The sequence below is a fragment of the Ylistrum balloti genome, unplaced genomic scaffold (assembly GCF_031769215.1).
Source record: "Ylistrum balloti isolate Yb309-2 unplaced genomic scaffold, AGI_CSIRO_Ybal_v1 Utg369618, whole genome shotgun sequence".
Taxonomy (NCBI): domain Eukaryota; kingdom Metazoa; phylum Mollusca; class Bivalvia; order Pectinida; family Pectinidae; genus Ylistrum; species Ylistrum balloti.
Genome location: NW_026781890.1, coordinates 1,234,882 through 1,258,696, shown reverse-complemented (window position 1 = coordinate 1,258,696; position 23,815 = coordinate 1,234,882). Strand labels below are relative to the sequence as shown.

The 23,815-nt window shown below is 34.5% G+C and overlaps 2 protein-coding genes across 2 annotated transcripts; both read right to left on the bottom strand.

Annotated features, from left to right (window-relative positions):
* Positions 1-1,700: 1,700 nt before the first annotated feature.
* LOC132549389 (aldo-keto reductase family 1 member A1-like) lies at positions 1,701-8,981 on the bottom strand. The gene is made up of 10 exons (XM_060213319.1): positions 8,892-8,981; positions 7,397-7,564; positions 6,229-6,345; positions 5,946-6,023; positions 5,614-5,730; positions 5,122-5,234; positions 4,658-4,733; positions 3,069-3,152; positions 1,817-1,899; positions 1,701-1,731 (listed from the first exon to the last, which is right to left on the bottom strand). Exons 1-10 carry the CDS (start codon positions 8,979-8,981, stop codon positions 1,701-1,703), a joined length of 957 nt encoding a protein of 318 aa, XP_060069302.1.
* Positions 8,982-11,676: 2,695 nt separating this feature from the next.
* On the bottom strand, positions 11,677-22,659 carry LOC132549323 (aldo-keto reductase family 1 member A1-like). Its single transcript, XM_060213250.1, has 10 exons — positions 22,570-22,659; positions 21,025-21,192; positions 17,387-17,503; positions 17,079-17,156; positions 16,000-16,116; positions 15,701-15,807; positions 14,466-14,547; positions 13,622-13,705; positions 12,331-12,413; positions 11,677-11,867 (listed from the first exon to the last, which is right to left on the bottom strand). Exons 1-10 carry the CDS (start codon positions 22,657-22,659, stop codon positions 11,825-11,827), a joined length of 969 nt encoding a protein of 322 aa, XP_060069233.1. The 3' UTR covers positions 11,677-11,824.
* Positions 22,660-23,815: the final 1,156 nt, after the last annotated feature.

The following is a 23,815-nucleotide window of genomic DNA, read 5'->3' as shown; positions in this document are numbered from 1 at the left end:
TAAGGAGATTTACTGACTTATGGAAAGTTTTCTCGGAATCTTCATAATTATCAGAACTGTTGTGACTCTGAATAATACGTAATATTGTGAATGTGTACCTGGTAATTGATAACTGATTTCTAGAACCCAGCATTAACAGCATTCTTACCAATGTTCACTCGCATGTCAGGATATATTTTGACTCACATTTCGTAATCCGAACATGCGTATTTACCTGTATTTCATATATATATATATACTAGGGTTTACTTGAGTTTCAAGTTTTCCCGAATTAAATCATTCTCAGCAAAGCTTTATATTCTTGCACTACTAGTACGCGAAGTCATATTTTCCAACAAAGCTCAACAATATTCCATTTCTTCTCAAATTATTTTATTACAATTTTTAAAGATTGACTTACTAATGAAATTAAGCTGAAATTAAGTGAACTTCCCGGTAACTTCGTAACATGATCACATATCTATTAGGTTCGTCTAGGGTTGAATCGGATTAAAATGACATTTCCTTAACCAAGAAAATTTAATCTATGCACACGAGTTATTGTTTCTATTAAATTTCAAAACTATGTGCACCTGGTGACCTAGACCCATAGTCAGGACACTCAATAACAAGAGTCTTTCTGATTTATTTAACTACACATCACAAACGATTTGGTCAAAAGTAAAATAAAATTTAAATATTTATAACATTGTCAATAGCTGTGAATATACGGAAGTCGCTTGTGATTCAAATCGACGGTAATGAATATAAGATGGAAGACTTTAACTTGACCATGAGCAGAATACCTACAAAGTGTAATATTTTAACAAACGATAAGCATTGTTATTTGCCTTGGAGATCATCACTGAATTGTTTTATTAAGACCCAAATAGTTTTGACAAAGGGAATTAAGTACATAAATATATCAAAACAGAAGACTTTGAATTGATAATTTTTAGAAAATGAAGTCAAAATCATAGACACGTCATATTTGTTTTATTTATCGGCTAGAAAAATCAAGTTTGTCCGATGTCATATCGAAACAATTCGTTAGTCTACTGGAATGTGGTCAAAACAGGCCAATTGCTTCTAGAACATTAAGTGTTTTGACAGGGTAAATATACTGCTTTGTGAACTTCAACAACATTGGTATGGTGTTTGAATTACACTTGCATGTCTATTACTTTGTTGGCATTTCTGCCAACAATTGTTTAGTAGGAGGGAGAAAGAAGAGTCAAGGAGACAGGACTTCCATCGAAATGTACAATGAAATACTGTTTTCAGCAGGGGTCACCGACACTTAACCTGAAAAAGAGTTTCCGAAAGAATCTGCATATACAAGCCAGAGGTACATAAATTATATGAATGCCAAATCACTCCGTTGTTTAACATCGAACTTGTTTATCCAAAATGTATCTCTTGTTCAATACAGTTTATCTTACCTGAAATACGCATTTGAGTTGGTCATCGCTATTGTAAATGTTTATATTGCAATTGGAAAACTTTTCTGTACAGGGGGCAATACAATTTGTATGTTTACCAACCAAATCACAGAAAAAAATGTCAGAAATAAAAAAAAACTAAGTTAGTGATATTGTAACAGAAAGTCGAGACAGAATTTGTTGTTTTCGTCAGCATTCTCATTAGTTGTTTTTGATGATCGTCATCAACATTTCCGGGTATGATTGGTCGTTGTTTGTCTTGGGAGCGCTTCAAACCTATTAGAAAGCGTAGTGTTTGTGACGTATCGCCCTGCAATGAAATGAAACTTATAATGTATTTTTGTAATTTATAAACAATAGAACATCATTGTTACTGTAACAGTAGAGTAACTTACATCTCTTCCCTGAAGAGGCGGAAATTTCGGTTTAACCCTGCCACTTGTTGCATCTCAGACTCGGTCAGATCAAAGTCGAATAACTGAAAAATATCAAGACGTCTCGTGTTTCAGTTACTATCTCTGGTATTTGTTCTCCGCTGTCTCGTGTATTTATTGGGTAGTAAATGTACCATACATCAAGACACTGTTTTTTGTTGAGAAAGGACCGTAAGTGAAACTTGAACGTTACAGGTAACATTAGGGAAAATCCCCCCTTGGACGTTATATAGCGAATGAGGAGAAAGTCACAACATATAACGAGAGAGAGAGGGGGGGAGGGGAGTATCTAAACAGTACAGGTTACACGAGGGAAGTACCTAAACAGTACAGATTACACCATAGAAGTATCTGAGCTGAAATGTTAAGGTAAATACCTATGACAAATACGTTAAGTAAGGGAAAGTAACTCACCATTAACTCGAAAGGTAACGACAAGGAATTACAAACATTACAAAAAAATTACACTATCGTTCTCAATTTTAGTTTATAACTTTGTATCTGTTTTATGTCCTATGTATGTGATGTAACTTATGTAGTATTTGTGTCTTGATGAAGGGCCAAATTGCCTCGAAAATTTGACAATTTACTTGTCCATACTGTCGTTATTACTTACATTGATCATATATATATATATATATATTTATAGAAACATATATACTATTTACATTGAATGAAAACTAGAATGAAAATCATTCATATAGTAGTTTTTAAACTTGCTTGAAGTTTCAGGAGAAAGCAACTCAAGGAAAGAATTATGAACTGTGAAAAGTCGAATGAATGGAATAGGGGAGTGTTAACTAGTGCCTGGTGAGTCGGGAAAAATTCACTCACTCATCCTTAAACATAATTCATTAAATTATTCAAAAGTTTAGTTACTATTCTTCAAAGATTGAACACGAAGGAGACCTCCACTCCCCCCACCACTAACCTCTATATATATTTCTTAATATCTTTGCATCCCATATCTACCCAACCTAAATATATCAATTATCAAATAGTTTGTTTAATCTACAGATTTGTGTTATCTTCTGTAAATATTAAGGCGCTGTATATTATTTTTGAGAGAAACTTGGAGTTTTAGAAAATTTGCGCCCTATCCCCTACGATATACATTTGATAAAATAAAGACAAGTTTAAGTCAAAAGTTCCTACCAGACATTTAGTTCTAGAGCTACCGACCCACAAACAAATCTTTAAGTAGGTTACATACCTGTTTATTTTCTTTGATCCTGGCTTGATTGATACTTTTCGGGATGACAACGACACCTCTTTGTAGGAGGAACCTTAGCACTACCTGTAAGAATGTTATTATCATTTGTATATAGCCTTTCTCACAATGTTATCAAATGTTATTATCAATTGTATATAGCCTTTCTCACAATATTATCAAATGTTATTATCATTTGTATATAGCCTTTCTCACAATATTATCAAATGTTATTATCATTTGTATATAGCCTTTCTCACAATATTATCAAATGTTATTATCATTTGTATATAGCCTTTCTCACAATGTTATCAAATGTTATTATCAATTGTATATAGCCTTTCTCACAATGTTATCAAATGTTATTATCATTTGTATATAGCCTTTCTCACAATGTTATCAAATGTTATTATCAATTGTATATAGCCTTTCTCACAATGTTATCAAATGTTATTATCAATTGTATATAGCCTTTCTCACAATGTTATCAAATGTTATTATCATTTGTATATAGCCTTTCTCACAATGTTATCAAATGTGATTATCAATTGTATATAGCCTTTCTCACAATGTTATCAAATGTTATTATCAATTGTATATAGCCTTTCTCACAATGTTATCAAATGTTATTATCAATTGTATATAGCCTTTCTCACAATGTTATCAAATGTTATTATCAATTGTATATAGCCTTTCTCACAATGTTATCAAATGTTATTATCAATTGTATATAGCCTTTCTCACAATGTTATCAAATGTGATTATCAATTGTATATAGCCTTTCTCACAATGTTATCAAATGTTATTATCAATTGTATATAGCCTTTCTCACAATGTTATCAAATGTTATTATCAATTGTATATAGCCTTTCTCACAATGTTATCAAATGTTATTATCAATTGTATATAGCCTTTCTCACAATGTTATCAAATGTTATTATCATTTGTATATAGCCTTATTCACAATGTTATCAAATGTTATTATCATTTGTATATAGCCTTATTCACAATGTTATCAAATGTTATTATCAATTGTATATAGCCTTATTCACAATGTTATCAAATGTTATTATCATTTGTATATATAGCAAATGTTATTATCAATAGTATATAGCCTTATTCACAATGTTATCAAATGTTATTATCATTTGTATATAACCTTATTCAAAATGTTATCATATGTTATTATCATTTGTATATAGCCTTATTCAAAATGTTATCAAATGTTTTCGCCCGTACACATTCCATTAGCGATAATGTTGTGGTTCTAAAGCTGATTAGAATCGTTCCTCATGAAACTTTCTTTTTTCTTTATTCTGAGATTTTATGTTAATTTATTAGATGATGAGCTACATTTCTCCTTTCGTTCCAAATCACATATAAATTATTAAATGTTTGCCACAATGCCACTAATCACGAATATTTTTTTTATCATCAATATGTTGATAAATCAAAATTCAGATCAACGCTTTCAAATGAAGTAAAGTTGCATTACTATTTTCTGTTATATGTTAATTCAAACGAGGAATAGTTGTCAGTAATAAGTTTAAATGGTGACAAAGGGGAGATAACTCCTCTTTAATAATCATTACCTGAGCAATAGATTTTCCCTTGGCGGCCGAAATGTCTTTTAAAATTGGTTCTTCAAATATGTTCGGTTCCGACTCCCTGTAAAATTGAGGATAGTATTTTTGTCGTTCGTGTATGTACATCCATGATATTTACGAAAAACATTAACCAAAATAATCAATTTGATAACAAATTAATGACATTTATATTTCCACAGTCAAATATGAATATCGTCATTCAAAACGAACACTATAACAAGGACAATGTTACTCTTTGACATTTGACTATGTGCTGTCGTGATTTCTACAGTTGAAGAAATGACAAATTTGTAATCTATTCAACATTACACTTTAGTTATGAAAGTTTAACAAGAATGTCCGTAGTTTGTTACAATTCATCTTGTCGACGCGTGGGATAAAATGGTTTATAAGAAGTGATTATAGCATACAATGATGTCTCAAATAGACACATCATATTATCAGTATACACATACAGTACTCGGCTGGGGTTAGCCAGTGGAGCGTACGCTGTAACCGTCATCCCATTTAATTGACAGAAAGAAACCAGTTCCTCGTTCAAGAAATAGGGATGTATTTCAATCTAAATAAACGAGAGTAAACAAGAGAAACATGTGACTATTGCCTTTCAAAATTAAATCAGAATTAGAATACAGACAAATAATGCATCATTGTAGGAAACAGGAAGATAGCATTTCTATCTATAATTATGTTTATACTCATGCAAAACAGACATTTGATATATTCATTTTTTGAGAACATTGCAGTAACTTAAATTTCTTTGAAACAACACGTCATAATATTTCATTGGTGTTTGTGTGTATAATGCCAACAGTAATATCATCATCGTTCTCGAGTAGGAAGTTTTCATTCACTTTAATTCAGTATGGTTAATTGTTGGTTTGTTTGATATATTTAACACTGATAGCAGTAACAGAATTTTACACAGAGTTTAAACATACCTGTATATTTGAAGGTTTTACTGTAGCGACCTCTAGCACTCTTTCTATCTGTTTCTTGTTGAAGTTGGAAAGTCCTATTGCTTTAGTTAATCCTGTTCCAACTAGTTTTTCCATAGCCTGATAATATGAACAATTCTGACATTGAGAGAGATCTTAAATGTCACGAAACGAGACATGTAGTAACACTATCATACAAATGTACACTATTCTCTTTTTATGACACGCAGCACTCTTGTACTACATTGATGAAAACATAATCATGTTTAACCTATTGCTAATCAAGTTGCATTCACAATATAATGAATGACACAGTAACAGGTACATGAACCTACCTTCCATGTATCGACATAATCGTGATCAGCGAAGAGGAAATTCCCTTCGGCATCTTGTGGAAACAAGTTATCTCCGTCCTGAAACGGATATAAATATTGTTTTTGTGAAAACCTTTACCTATTTCATTCTTATCACACATTATAATAATAGTTATGGTTGATTACATATGGTTGATATGAAGTTGGATGACCACAAGACTGAAAAATATTCTCAGACATTCATCGACTGAACTGCGACGTCTCCCTTTGTTCCGTCCCACTTTGTAGAGCGAGCCCATGTTACCTTATATGCAAACGGCCAGTGCATGAGATAAAGGTCGACGCAATCGGTCTGGAGACCACGGAGTGACTTCCTCAGAGCTTCCTCCACGTGTTCAGGATTGTGATATGTATTCCATATCTACAAAGTAAAGCAAAACTTTAGTGATGTTTTATGGTTTGGAACCCCATTTCTAATCTGAACTTTGAACTGTAGTAGTCAGAAGTGACGTCATTGTCAACTATGTCACAATTGTTTAGCTGGCATATCATATTTTTATTCCTATGACGAGAATGCAGAATATAAAAGCTATTTTGTTAATCTTTGCAATATTACTGAAATGTTCACTGAATTAAGGTGTTATGTTACACCACACCCATTCAGTCATTTCGTGAAGAGTGATGTCATCATGGTGTTATGCCAACCAAAACACTTCTTTTATATGTTCATTAATGATTGATGCGTGAACGATTTGCCCATTAAAAATAATAGTCAGCACTCACTGAATGAATATCTAAGATACTGAAGATTTAGTTAAATGGAAAATAAATTCGAATGGGAACAGATGGTAACATCCTTGAAATACAGCGTTTCAAATGGTAGTTTATTGAGGGAATGAGGACGGACGAGCACCTGTTTGAATTGTGATTTCATGTTACGTCTACATTCTATTTCGAATGCTTCTTAGGAATTATCAAAACTTTTTTCTTAAGATCATCAGTCTATGAATTATTAAAATGAATGTGACTGGATGTTCCCGTCACAGCAGTCAGTTTGGATCTCTTGTGTAGTTTAGCAGATAGACGAGTTATAGAATTATAAATGTCTTATAAAATTGTCCGTTTAGGTCAGGTGTTTTACATGTTCATATTCCCTGCATTATTTCTCTCTGTCTCTTGCTGTCTCAGTCTATCTGATTTTCTCCCCTCCGTGTGTCCGCCCGTCCGCCCGTCTTTGTCTCTGTCATATATACACAAAATTGTAGACTCTTGAGGAAGTACCGCCCAATATTTCTGCATTGGAGTAACCCCCCCCCCAACTCCCCCCCCCCCCCCCCCCCCCCCCCCCCAAAAAAAAAAAAAAAAATCAGTGTTAAGGAGGTAACATATTGTTTTGATATTACTCATTGTCAATTGTGCGACAAAACGAAACAATTGATAACCGGAAACAATACTGTTCTGACGTCACCTACCTTGGTGGTGATGTAGATGTCGTTCCGGGTAATTGTTCCGTCTTCGATTTTTGCCTTTATAGCGTCCCCAACTGCCTTCTCATTACCGTAAACGAACGCGCAATCCACGTGGCGATAACCTTCAGCAATGGCGACCTTGACCGCATTGGCTACTTCCTCGGAAGCACCCTTTTAAATGTGGACGTATGTCGTGAAAGCAATGCATATAATTAGAAATCCAACTGTTATCACCTGTCAGATCACAGAAACTCGTCAGCATTGTAAGTATCCACAATAAATTCAAAATGAATCGTATATATTCATAAAGGTGAAGATGTTACCTTCGACAATTTAAAGACAGTTTAAGAAGAAATGGGAAAAATAGTCTACACGTTCTCTGACTTTGGAGGTGGGTACTTTCACCAGGGGGAGTGAGTTTGGAGTAGGATACTTAATCTCACAGTGGGGAGTGAGTTTGGAGAAAGTTAATGTATCTCACAAGGGTAAGTGAGTTTGTGGAAAGTTAGTGTACATCACAAGAGAAGTAAGTTTGGTGAAAAAAATGTATTTCACAAGAGAAAGTGAGTTTGTGGAAAGTTAGTGTACATCACAAGGGAATGTGAGTTTGGTGAAAAAATATATTTCACAAGAGAAAGTGAGTTTGTGGAAAGTTAGTGTACATCACAAGGGAATGTGAGTTTGGTGAAAAAAATATATTTCACAAGAGAAAGTGAGTTTGTGGAAAGTTAGTGTACATCACAAAGGAATGTGAGTTTGGTGGAAAAAAAATGTATTTCACAAGAGAAAGTGAGTTTGTGGGAAGTTAATGTATTTTACCGGCGAAAATAAGTCTGAGGGGAGGTGACTGTATCGCACAATGGGAAGAGAGATTTGTAAAATAAGAGTTTGAATTATGATTCTGGTGGTAGTTTCTTTCTATTCGCATACCGTATTCCCCATTGTTTGACCTGTGCTTAGGTACATCACTAAATGTCCTCACTATACTATCGAGCAAAGTAGAGCAGAACAATCAAAACTTGAGCAAAGCGCCTCCAAATTGAAGGTCACACCTCTCATGACGTTTTGATACTATCTGAACTCGTCTCTCTCTCTCTCGGCGTGATCTTCTATATATCATGACCTCGATTGTCTGTGATGTTTTCATATCTTAAGACCTCGCCAGGCTGGAGTATATCATGTTGATAACACACCCACATTAAGACAAAGATATGTGATCTGATGGTGACCCACTCAGTTACTAAGGACTGAAACACTACATATATCGCTGCTACTAATGTATTCTCTCTGTGACATGGTGACATCCACCTTGAAGTAACAATGGCATTGTTTAATAATTTACCAGGTAATACGTAGTAACTAAAATCTTAATATATACATGAACTTGTATAATTTTTCTTACTCATCAATTTAACATAGACAGGTGTCCTCGTTTCAAGCTTTGTAGTCTTAAGGACGGGGGTACATGTATCCGTTACCGGAGGCCCAATATACTCACGGTTTTCCCTAATAAAGTAAACGTGCCAAGTCCCACAGTGGGATAAGGTTTCCCTGGCATGGGAACAGTTAATGGAACTCCGGAAGACATGTCAGTATATCCGATATTACCAAAGTAGATGTGTATGTTCTGCTCTGTTTGTCCGCTATCATCACCCTCCCTGTGTATGAATATGATGCGTTATCTTTTCATGAACTTCTTGAATATATAATGGCTTTGTCATCGTTTTTTTTTTATCTAAGATGCTCCTGATGTTATCTGCGTGTACATTTAATGGCTATGTGAATAGGCTATATACTGTAAATGATTTAAAAACAAATTTTAACTTGGAGAAAAATACCTGACTTTTAATTATCTACTCCTTAGAGGTTTAGACCCGAAGTAAGACTTACTTAAATATAAAATGAATGCCAACAAAATATCTAAGACTTATGTCTTTTTATATGCTCTGTCAGCTATATATTAGTTGTTCTTTCAAGTTGAAAACAGACTATTTATATCACGTCTAAAAGAATTTCGCTCGTGGAGTACATTTTGGACGGCGTAGTTGACGGCGTGATTCGGTTAATAGTGTCTACAATTTCAACAATCTTAAGTTGCTAAGTTACTTCACTTCAGTATAAATCCAGAAGTAGTGGGTAGATTTCAACTAAATTTTGCATGAATGATCGCCACAAATCACCGATTTCAAACTCGGGAATTCCGACTTGGTGACCCAGGTTTTTAGGACCCGGAAATAAATGCTTCAGCCGATTTCGTGATCTTGGAAAAACTTTTTCCTATCAAAACTGAAAAGTTTTTTTAAATTGAATAATAGAAGATTGTCAGACTAACGTAATTTTAGAAAATTTCTCTTTTTTTGTTTCTATGCTATTTAAAACCCGTTGCATCAAATGAAAACATGGCATTTTCGCATTCAATTTTTCTTAAAATCCAAGCAGCACACCCTTACTTTGTAATACAAGACTAAAATCTATTTCAAAAAGGACATCGTAAAAATAACTAAGAATATATGTTATTCAGGGAGTTAGAGTGGTGGGGGGGTGTTAAAAAAATAATATGTGGAAATGAATTATTTCATTTTACACATACGCTAACGTCTATACTGGAAAATGAAGTGCATCAGAAAAAAAGGGTTTAATACTGGACTTCTTTAACGTCTCACAGGAGTACATCCTTCAAACATACCAGGCTCTTCAAACGCCATTGATGGTGTATAATACCATAATAATGGTTTTAAATAATAGTGATTGTCTTTGTAAAGTTAAAAAAATAATTTATTATATAAAGTGCGATTTCCTCTGATTGAAATTAATTTCCATCCTTGTTATCTTATATTTTCTGTTTATCTCATATAAATTCTTTAGTATTTCTGAACAGTAAAAAACGAAATTTTGATTTTCTTCAATTTTTTCTATACAATGTGTTCTTGTGATCTTTAACACGGATAAAGGTTATGATGTACACACAGACCATTTCTAAACTTAAGTAATATATATATCTGGCACCTCTTTGATTGCCTACATGACACGTGTTACTGACGTATTCTGTACATGTTACTGTAGTTAACATTAGGTGACGAAGTTCTAAAACAAGTACATATTATTCATTCTTGAAAGATACTACTATATACAAAAAATGTGGGATTCGATTGTAAAATTCAACAGAAACAGTATTATAAATCATGTTAATTTGTTTTGATGCCGTTTCAACAAAAGCGTTTTGATTAAAACAAACCTGGACTGAAAACATTTCACTTCCAATTTACATCTATAATGGAAATAGACACAGGTGTTATGAGGACGCCATTATTGGTTCTTTCGATGTCCTAGGTGAGGACAAGTTAATTGTACATTGTCATTAAGGCATAAGTGTACTTGGCACAGGAGACAATAAACAGGAAAAACGAACGGACTAGATATCAAAGTAAAACCAGGCTGAAACTGTATGCATCACCTGTACAATATATCACCATGCAGGTAATTCACGTGCTTATTTCTAAGGTTAAAGGAATGTGTTTGTTCTCTCCGCTTGTTTAAACCTCTGTCAAGCTAAAGGACTACTTGTAGAAGGTTGTACAGAGAACAAAAATTAAAATCACATTTCACTACACATACATCTGTACATAAATATGGTTATTTTGTTTCACGTTGTTTCCACCACCTTTCTATATCCGAACTACTTATCCTCCTTGAACACATGTACATTTATAAGATAGAATTAAATATTCGGTCTAAATTGCATTGTATGCGTGTGTTTCGTGTTACCATTCGGTCATTTGCGATAAACGTTTTTTTAATGTTTAAGCGTAATGCGTCATTAAACATTTAAAAATTGTAACCCCAATAATTGGGTGAATCGGTCTTATGTTGTAATTAGGTATCGCCAAAGATGGGGGTGGAGAGGATAGTTGTTTGACAAAACGTGGTGCCATTTTATTGACACATATATCACATAATAATTAATTTAACTGTACAAAGTATGTTTCACCGCTGTTTTGTACTTCTAGGACACGTCAGTTACGGTAAGAACCTAAATTTGTAATCTATTAAGCAACTGATGCAGAACAAAATTCATCGAAAGAAATGACAAAATCTAGAATGGGAGATGCACTTTAAAACGACAGTGGCAATATTTGTACTGAAATGTTGAAGTTTGGTTTCAGTTTCAAACGGATGTATGGTCTGGTGTGCGTAATCCCTGACGATAAAATATTACTTAAACAAATCACAACACATATCATATTCAATTTTTTTTTATTCTATAACAGAAAGGAGGATACAGACACATTTGTGAGGAAAAGTGGATTCAATATTGATTGGTCCGCATGCCCGTTCGGTGGAAATGACGTAATGGTACCACTGACTATATAACATCAAACGTCTTTTCTGTTTATTTGATTGGTTGTACAAACAATCGTTTTTTCACGTGGCTTAGAACTCGTCGTGGAAACCATAATATTTGTGACTAGCGGCTCTGTAATAAAACAAGGTATATTAGTATGCATTTTCTATCACTATAAATAAGAATAATATCTTTATTTTCACTAATTGTGTATCTTCGTTAAAATAATATAATATCTGCATGAACATATAGATTGAGTGAGTAAGTATTTACTCTTTTTTTATAACGAAAGCTGCTACAAAAAATAAAATTATATATATGAGAGGGAGAATAAACGAAAGACACACTAAAATAAATTGGAAGACACATAATCTAGAAGTGTTGATATCGGACATCTTGATGGTGGCGGTAAGAGTTCCCTGATATAATCACAACTGGCTTCATATCAAACTCGACAGGCAGGTGTTCTGAACGGTAAGGGACACACAGGGGAAACCTTTTGTAGAATTGTAGAATTTAAGCCTGATAGTGTAACTGATTCAGAGTGAATGTTCAGTACCACTAGTGTAAGTGTTGTAACGGACTATTTACTTACATTCCTTCTTTATAGAAACGCATGTTTCTATCTAATCCTGCTATCTGTTGCATTTCAGATTCGGAAAGTTCAAAGTCGTATAACTGAAAAAAAAAATACAAATTTTATATTACATATACTGTATATGATAAAAAAGAGGAATTTAGTATTAATGGCGTTCCTTGAATGGTGTGCCTGGCGACGTACTCGTCCATGGCGTGTCAAGATGTGTGAGGTAAAATTATTCAACATCAATTCCTCCATATTACAGATCGTGCGCGGTAATTGATCCGACAAGACGGGTCTAATGAGAAAACAAGAGGCCAATAGGGCATGTATCGCTCATCCGGGTTCGTTTGCCTGAAATTGCTTCATCAAACTAACGGGGAAATTCTAAATACCCAAGCACACAACATAAAACAATCCTGCCAATCCTACAGCAGAAGGAATTTATTCTATTTCTCCTATAGGGTCCGCCCCTCCTGCCCCAGGGTCTCGAGACACAACTTTTATACAAAACTGATTTCACTTCACTCAACAATGTTTCAAACCACATTTGGGCAAATTCTACTCGTCCCTACAGTAGAAGTAGGATTTTAAATAATTCGCTATATTTCCAATATTGGGCCCCGCCCACTACGCCCCTGTTTCAAACAAACTTTGAGCAAATTCCAATCATTCCTACAGGAAGATTAGGAATTTTAAGAATTTGCTGAATTTCCCCTATAATGGGTCCTGCCCCTCCCGTCGCAGTTGATTGAGACCCACCATTTATTCGGAGGGAAAATGTCTCTCCCCTCATGGATGTTTCTAACCAAAATTTGGTCAACATACGCTTAGTCGTTCATAACTAGTAGTGATATGTAGAAAAAGTTGACAGACTGACGCCGGATGTTACATGATCAAAGCCCGAGACTGAGATACCCCGTTCTCGCTCAGATACAGGTAATATACTTCTTTCTCGCACCTACTACTTTGAAAATTATTCAATATTTCATTAGAGTTTGGCGTATCCCGTGGGAGCCTCAAACTGCCCATATATATATATATATATATATATATATATATATGGGTGTAGGTGCCACCTATCATAAAATGTCATAAAATTTAATATAATTTTGTGTGTAAGTATTTTAACAAATAGATACATTACATTTGTACAAATGTAAACACATGGCATAATTTACATATAAACGGCAACTTTTGTTTACCTCTGTTTACCTTTCAACAAACCAAGTGACTCGTTTCACAAAAAGTACCTCCAACGTTAGAAACTGATGTCAGTATTGGATTAATTGAGTTGGGCACTAACCTGAAAGTTTTCTTTAATCCTGGCTGGAGTTATACTCTTGGGAATGACGACAATACCCCTCTGTAGGTGGAACCTTAACACAACCTGCAAGTATGTCATAATTATGTACATGTAACCAGCACCATTAAGTCATCCGTTAGTTTTATTAAGTCTTTATCCAAAATATCACGAGAATCTACCGTTTTAAGCTCTTTCTTTAATTCGCTGACAACATGAGCTCCTTCTACACCAGTAAAATCTTTCATTTGTTCATATTTTGCCCCAGTTTTATGGAATTTGAGTTTGAATTATGATTATGTTGCCATGTTGATATTGTCTTTATATTTTTTTTTCTTATCAAAACCTTCACAGGAAATACCGACATGTCAATAAGGTCAATCCATATTTTTTTAATGCTATGGCAAAAGGTTTAACAAAAGCTTATGGAAATAAACAATATTTCATAGAAAACATTTTCACCAATTAACAAGCACATAGTAATACAACATATCTACTACAGGGTACTGTTTATATTTTTTCTGGAATCATCAATTAAATGTATTATAAACATACCCGGTCATGTCATTTATTTATCAATGTTACATAGAAATCACAGTGAAGGAAATAAACACGCCTGAACGACTGGAAAGTATAGTAGACATTTCTATTGAAACTATTTCATAATGACCATATACAGCCAACACAACAGGTTACATATAACGTAATATATACAATAGCCTGTACTCCGTGTAATGCGAACCCCATACATAAAAGCACTGAAGAATTTATAAACATTTAAACGAGTATTTCATTGACTGAATGATATGATTGCGTTCACTGTAGCAGCTTATAACGTCTTTATTACCTGTGCAATAGATTTTCCCTTTGCGGATGATATGTCTTTCAAAACTTGCTCGTCAAAAATGATAGGTTCTTCTGCGTTTTTCCTGCAAAGGCGATGATAAAGTGAGATTAATTCAATAATAGATTTCAAAAGCATATTCTTCCTCCAGAAGATATTGATGTGGGAAAAACAAAACATAGTTTTACTAATTTGCATATGTGTCAAAGCAATTTCACTTCTGTGATAATTGTTATTACTGCTGTAATCATTGATATCATTGCTATTACTGCTGTAATCATTGTTTTCACTGCTGTAATCAGTGTTATTAATGCTGTAATCATTGTTTTCACTGCTGTAATCATTGATATCACTGCTGTTATCATTGTTATTACTGCTGTAATCATTGTTTTCACTGCTGTAATCATTGTTATCACTGCTGTAATCATTGTTATCACTGCTGTAATCATTGTAATCATTGTTATCACTGCTGTTATCATTGTTATCACTGTTGTAATCATTGTTATCACTGCTGTTATCATTGTAATCATTGTTATCACTGCTGTTATCATTGTTATCACTGTTGTAATCATTGTTATCACTGCTGTTATCATTGTAATCATTGTTATCACTGCTGTTATCATTGTTATCACTGTTGTAATCATTGTTATCACTGCTGTTATCATTGTTATCACTGTTGTAAGCATTGTTTTCACTGCTGTAATCATTGTTATCACTGCTGTAATCATACAAAACATTGCCATAGTGCCAACCCATGCATAGTTCGTTAAGATTAATTTGAGGAATTCTGACTATCGACCGAGAATAATACAAAAATAATATAGATAATCTATATAGATAAACTTGGGACCAGGCGATAACTTCCATCCGCAATCTCGTGATTTAAACAATTTATGCAATGATTACGAAAGAGAATTTAATTTTGAGAAATTGGTCGCATTTTCGAAGTTAATAGATTCTAATCGATGATAATAAGTAATGATGCGATCAATTAATAGTATTCTTATTCAATCCTCTCCTGGTTTATCATGGATAAATTTCGATGAAGAATAATGAAATCCCGTTAAAGCTTTTCTACCTTTTTTATCACCGTGATGAAATTTTCCTCGCCAAAGTGACGGACAAAAAATTGCTCCTCAAATATTAAACCTGCTATGAAAAAAGTGTTGTCCGCTACGGACAGAGAAACAATATGGAAAGAGAAAATCTTTAACTATACACAACAGGCACATACATACCATGTTCTGCTGGGGTTCGCCAGTGGAGCGTAAGCTGTGACGGTCATCCCATTTTGTTTACAGAAGGCAACAAGTTTCTCGTTCAGGAAATACGGATGGATTTCAATCTTAATAAATAGATGTTTTATGTATTGCAGTCAATACAGTCAAAAAACGTATTGTAATAATTGCGAACACATTTAATCATGTTTATGATCCAGCGTCACCAAAGAAATTTCTAAAACCACAGTCGTGATTTCATCAATACAGTTGTTATTGAATTATATTATAACGACAATGTGAAGCCTCTAGAGACATACCTGAATATTAGAAGGTTTTACTGTAGCGACCTCTAGCACTCTTTCTATCTGTTTCTTGCTGAAGTTGGAAATTCCTATTGCTTTAGTTAATCCTGCTCCAACGAGTTTCTCCATCGCCTGAATATAGATATATTGTTATAACGTGTCTTTACAACAATCGGGAAATACACCACAGGAACCAAATTCGATAACTAAACAGTAAAACAGGACGTCAAACAAGTTGTCATAGAAATGAGTCTAAATTTCTGTGTCCTCGTGCTATTTCTTGGTGTATTAATGTCTAGTGGGAAATGTTCTATAGAGAAAAGCAAAGGAAAGCTTTATACGGTTACCCTCCAAAAGTACGGGGAAAAGACAAGTTCCGTGTGTAAAGTGTCCTCTACTCCACGGTAGGGCAACTACGTCACAAGATGGCGGATGTATCACTCGTTTCGCGGTAAGTCTGTTTTACTTTTTACTCTTATCCCACGACTTCCCATTTATCGAGATGGTCGAAAGTACATTTGATGCATCTAAGATTATTTGACTGGCAACGAATTACTCGCAGAATATGTCGTTGTTGCAAACATTTAAAGACCATCGTCATATACTCTTAACTTTGACGATGTTTTCGTCAGGACAAATTGTTGTTTCATCAGATAAATGACATGAGTGTGGAAAATTGCTAAAATTTTACGTGTTTGTCCTGACGAAAACACCGTCAAAGTTAAGAGTATATGACGATGGTCTTTGAATGTTTGCAACAACGACATATTCTGCGAGTAATTCGTTGCCAGTCAAATAATCATAGTGTGCACTTTTAGGTCCAGCAAGGCACGTCTTGTTAAGAAAATAGACTGTCAACGTAACTTGAAATAAACGAAAACAAGTCCCTGTGTCCTGTTTTTTTATGTTCTATCAGTTTTACCTACGGGCGTCATCAAACAAAAACACAATAAACTACAAATCGATTAAATAATTTAGAGTTTTCATGTGTCATCGCACGTATACTCAAATAATTTCAGTAAGATAAAAACATGAAGACGAAAAGACTTGTGCCGTCCGCAACACTTCAATATAGGTATGTTATGTATACGCACCTTCCACACATCAACATAGTCGTGGTCAGCAAAGATGACATTACCATCAGCATCTTTAGGGAAGAGTTCATCTCCATCCTAGGAGTATAAATATTAATGAATTATTAACAGTCTCTTCCCTTATTTATTTGTAAGATTTTCTTTTCGTATTATTAAATATTTCAGATTCATTCATCCCCCTCCCCAATCACACATTTAACACATGTATTTAACTCTCAATACACTACGAGGCCGTCTTTGTTGATATGATGTTTAACAATAACCCGAACCAAAACGACAGTGGAATCTTCCAGTATTTTCTATGTTACCTTGAATGCAAACGGCCAATGTATAAGATACAAGTCAACATATTCGGTCTGGAGATCGCGGAGTGACTTCTTCAGAGATTCCTCCACGTGGTCGGGATTGTGATGGGTGTCCCAGAGCTATAACGTAAAACACACCTGTTGAATCTACAACGTGATCACAACTTTGTCACACGATTGCCTTGCTATTCAATTCACACAATTTACATATCCATGCCATATTTTTGCAAACTACACATCTGTAATAAAGCTTACTATGATACCACCTTAGACTATTAAATGATGTCACACATTCACAAATAGACTTGAGACGTAATTATAGAGATCATAGACATAGAGCGGAACTGACATCATATCTGCTAGCAAATTGATCACGTGATAAATAATTTTATCTAGCCAATGAAAAATTTCAAGACTCGTTTTAGAAATTCAAATATCAAACGAAAACTCATGTGAGACTCTCTATTCATGTTATTGCTACAACGTTACAAACATATTTCTGTCTGAACAATAACATAACAACAAAACACAAGATTGTGTCAAAACTATCATATAGAACACACCGTCTGAACTGATAGATATCCCGCAATATCAGGGACTGTTTATTTCATGGATTCATCGTAAAAGAGAGTGGGTCATCCCGAGGCGGGATCACCTTGAAGTAGCTGGTGACTTTTTCATTGAATAACATACGAGAGGACCGTCGCAGAGAATGATTGATTATATATGGTTTAATAGTATGCTGTGTCTAATTCCAAGAAAGAATGTTATGAGTTAAAGAATGAAAATGAGATATACGTATATGTTTGTGAAATGCTTATCGTTTTGACAAAGGTTTGGTTATTCATTTTGCTGATCTGGCAGATAACTACCCAGTATAATGATTGGTGGATACTTCGATGAGTTTAAAAGATACTTCAAACAAGCATATGACCTTTCTCTGAGTGTCGATATTATCTTCATAGCTAAAATGCGTGTACTTTACATATATGATTATTCTATACTGGTGATTAGGTACAAAAATGTAAATACTATCAATAATGCAAGCTTTACAAATGATATTGTAACAATGTGTTTTCTTACAAGGTTCTTGTGGATAAACCATATATTATTGTAACATGTGTTTTCTTACAGGGTTATTGTGGATAAACCATATATTATTGTAATAATTTGTTGTCTTACAGGGTTATTGTGGATAAACCATATATTATTGTAACATGTGTTTTCTTACAGGGTTATTGCGGATAAACCATATATTATTGTAATAATGTGTTTTTTTTTACCGGGTTATCGTGGATAAGCTATATATTATCGTAACAATGTCGTGTTTTCTTACAGGGTTATCGTGGAGAAACTATATATTATCGTAACAATGTCGTGTTTTCTTACAGGGTTATCGTGGAGAAACTATATATTATCGTAACAATGTCGTGTTTTCTTACAGGGTTATTGTGGATAAACCATATATTATTGTAATAATTTGTTGTCTTACAGGGTTATTGTGGATAAACCATATATTATTGTAACATGTGTTTTCTTACAGGGTTATTGCGGATAAACCATATATTATTGTAATAATGTGGTTTTTTTTACCGGGTTATCGTGGATAAGCTATATATTATCGTAACAATGTCGTGTTTTCTTACAGGGTTATCGTGGAGAAACTATATATTATCGTAACAATGTCGTGTTTTCTTACAGGGTTATCGTGGAGAAACTATATATTATCGTAACAATGTCGTGTTTTCTTACAGGGTTATTGTGGATAAACCATATATTATTGTAATAATGTGTTTTCTTACAGGGTTATCGTGGGGAAACTAAATGTTATTGTAACAATGTCGTGTTTTCTTACAGGGTTATCGTGGATAAGCTATACATTATCGTAACAATGTCGTGTTTTCTTACAGGGTTATCGTGGAGAAACTATATATTATCGTAACAATGTCGTGTTTTCTTACAGGGTTATCGTGGAGAAACTATATATCATCGTAACAATGTCGTGTTTTCTTACAGGGTTATCGTGGAGAAACTATATATTATCAGAACAATGTCGTGTTTTCTTACAGGGTTATCGTGGAGAAACCATATATTATTGTAATAAAGTGTTTTCTTACAGGGTTATTGTGGATAAACCATATATTATTGTAATAATTTGTTGTCTTACAGGGTTATCGTGGGGAAACTAAATGTTATTGTAACAATGTCGTGTTTTCTTACAGGGTTATCGTGGATAAGCTATACATTATCGTAACAATGTCGTGTTTTCTTACAGGGTTATCGTGGATAAGCTATACATTATCGTAACAATGTCGTGTTTTCTTACAGGGTTATCGTGGAGAAACTATATATTATCGTAACAATGTCGTGTTTTCTTACAGGGTTATCGTGGAGAAACTATATATTATCGTAACAATGTCGTGTTTTCTTACAGGGTTATCGTGGAGAAACTATATATTATCGTAACAATGTCGTGTTTTCTTACAGGGTTATCGTGGAGAAACTATATATTATCGTAACAATGTCGTGTTTTCTTACAGGGTTATTGTGGATAAACCATATATTATTGTAATAAAGTGTTTTCTTACAGGGTTATTGTGGATAAACCATATATTATTGTAATAATGTGTTTTCTTACAGGGTTATTGTGGATAAACCATATATTATTGTAACAATGTGTTTTCTTACAGGGTTATTGTGGATAAACCATATATTATTGTAACATGTGTTTTCTTACAGGGTTATTGTGGATAAACCATATATTATTGTAACAATGTGTTTTCTTACAGGGTTATTGTGGATAAACCATATATTATTGTAACAATGTGTTTTCTTACAGGGTTATTGTGGATAAACCATATATTATTGTAATAATGTGTTTTCTTACAGGGTTATTGTGGATAAACCATATATTATTGTAACATGTGTTTTCTTACAGGGTTATTGTGGATAAACCATATATTATTGTAATAATGTGTTTTTTTTTACCGGGTTATCGTGGATAAGCTATATATTATCGTAACAATGTCGTGTTTTCTTACAGGGTTATCGTGGATAAGCTATATATTATCGTAACAATGTCGTGTTTTCTTACAGGGTTATCGTGGAGAAACTATATATTATTGTAACAATGTCGAGTTTTTTAATAGGGTTATCGTGGAGAAACTACATATTATTGTAACAATGTCGTGTTTTTTAATAGGGTTATCGTGGAGAAACTACATATTATTGTAACAATGTCGTGTTTTCTAAAAGGGTTATTATAAAGAACCCATTAATCATGTGAGCAAAATTTTCTTATAGGGAGATCAAGGGGAAATCGTCTATGATAGTATCAATATGTTTCTTATAGGATTATCGTGTGTAAACTTTACATTAGCGTGGTCAAAGACAACAGAACCCGATAAGGGAATTTCCGCAGAAGTTTGAAAGTGATGCGATGATTTAAAAATATTCACACACACCTCACAGAAAATCATATAAAACACATACATACTTGTAGTTGCTGATCGTAAGGTGTGACGAAAGAATATATCCGTTATTGCGAAATAAGGCATAGATTTATACATACACAATGACATAGCAAACTTCATGAAAAATTGGTCAATCAACAGGGACAGTCCTGTTCTGACGTCACATACCTTTGTGGTGATGTAGATGTCGTTCCGGGTAATAGTTCCGTCTGCGATTTTTGCCTTTATAGCGTCCCCAACTGCCTTCTCATTACCGTAAACGAACGCGCAATCCACGTGGCGGTAACCTTCAGCAATAGCGACCTTGACCGCGTTGTACACTTCCTCTGCACCACCCTTTTAAAGAAAGAAAAAATGGGGGTTTCTATTGGAGAAAAGAAGATTCCTTGTGATAATTTACGTGCTATTGGAATTATACTTATCGATTATAATTATTTATTGATCACTAAAATGTTGATAGCGTTGAGTTTATATTAGCCCGATTTTCACGTTTGCGCTAACATGTCATTTTACAGTACTTCAGCAAATTAAATGCTTACTAAAACGAAAATTTTAATTTCAACATCTGAACTCTCCTGTTATTACATATTTTCCTTGTATTGTCTTCCTTTTTACATGCACGTTATATTTTTTATCAATAGAGTCCCAGTCTATTGATGTCGATGGAAGTAACTGATTATACAAGTTTAGACATTGCCAGAGAGTAGTAGTTAACGTGTACATACAGTGACTAAACAAACACTTCAGACACCACGATAAGGATATCTCGTTTGTAAGTCTGCACAGTGAAGGGGAGCTAAATCTGACGGGGGACGGAAGTCAACTTTTAAAACAAACCTTTGTCGTGTGGAGGGAGGAACTGACCTTGAAAAAAAAACCGAAGGGAGATTTCGAGTAAAGGCCACAAAGAAATGTATACTCTTGATCGGCCTTTCTTGTTAATGAAATCCAAACAATACGTTACCTTTATAAGATTAGGACAATAAGAACGTGGATCTTTTTTTAACACAGGGTAGGTTATTTTTTTCGATAACTCTTCAATTTTGGTGGATACTGATGATGTGATGATGATGAAGATGTAAAACATCGAATACGTTTATCACATTCCCTAGTGAACATCTGTATCCATATTATACGTCAATATATCATTAGGGGGCGGGGAGGGGGTGATAATAACTTTCCATTCCAAACAAAATAGACAAACAGAATTTCACATTGTGTTCTCTTTCTCTCCCCTCCCGCTCAATCATCTCCCGCTCAGTCCTCTCCCGCCTTCTTACCTTCCTCTCATACTTATTATATCGATAACGATAATAAACGAGAACTATTCCATCTTTTAAAATATGTTATCAAGTGTTGTTTGGAGAGGACCGATGGATCTAGAAAGTTAAAGTTCTCTAGAGAAGATATGTTCGAATGAATATGGGGTGCAATTTTCACGCCACACCGGTGAACCGACACCGGCGTCGGCGAGGGGAAATGGAGTTGTCATGAAATAACCTCCCGCTGCTCTTTCCAAAAAGTAGGTTTATTTATAACTCAAATCTTACCTTGATAAATTAAGATTGACTTTTTCGAATATAACCCAATATTTTCATATTTCAAAGTTTGAAAAATTTCAAAAGATATTCATAATGCAGCGAAATTCTTGTGAGCGGCTTGTAACTGTATCCAATTAACGCCCCCTGCCTTCCATCCATAACATATACTTACGGTTTTCTCAAATATAGTAAACGTTCCCAGTCCTACAGTGGGATATGGCTTCCCCGGCATGGGAACGGTAAGTGGAGCTCCAGCCGACATATTAGCGCTGATACAGTCCTGTGTATGTGTGTGTCCTGGCCTGTGTGTCTGTGCGTGTGAGATAACTGAATGGTCTTTACTTATCACTAAATTTTCTGATAAACCCGGATACGTGTGATCCGCGTGTGTAAACAAAATGAGTCTTCAAAATTAGGAATGAATCAACAAATTATATGATCATCTTTTTACTGTACGTATGTTTATACGACATTTGACAGATCAATACATACCAAACCCTTGTCCCTATGTACCACGCTGTCAGTTGTAGACTTGCATAAGTCCTGGATATGGCAGATAAAGTTAATAAAAATCACACATTATTTAAACTACATGATCGATACGTGATAATCCATTTATCTACCAGGGCAAAACTTCAAGACAAAAAAAAAATAATTTTAAGATAAAATACCAGGAGATACGACGCATAAGGGCGCTTGACCCTGTCAGTACGCCGTCTGTACTGAACCGTAGGGAGTTATACAGTGCACCACCCGCCGCATCTTGACCCCGACTCTGACAACGTACCTAATGGACAAGATCAGTACCTCGCCAGTGGAGGGGGTAACCCCAATCCCGTCCTGCTGGTTAACAACGATATACCTGGGACGTACTCGCACAAGTGGCTTGTGAGGTACATCCACGGGTGGGAGCGGATGTTAAGTAAAACAACCGACCAACCATACCCTATGGCTGACGTCAGTTACACGTGTAAGAGGTGATGACTTTGTTGTGTGTATCTTTGGCAATCTGTGACCTGTAAATAACATACCATCTAACCCTTTTACTACATCTTATATAGCTATGTCTTCATCCCGATGATCGTGATCAAATATTTCACACTTAGTTCACGGCGGAATGCCATTATTCGATGAAGTTTTTGTCAAAGTCTTTTTTCCGATTTTATGATATCAGTGCATACCTATCCCACTTTCAGAAAAAAATGATTTCAGAATTGTTTGATAATGAAATATAGCAGTTCAATATTTGGTAAATATGTAGAGAGCGGGCCAACATTGCAAACGAAGTCGAGAAAAAATCCTGCGTCCTAGTGTAACCATTTCAAGTGGAAACTTGAAACTTGATGTATACTTAGTACTAGTTAGGTTTCCAAAATAACAAAATAGAAGACAAATTCCTGATGGCCTTATTGCTTACA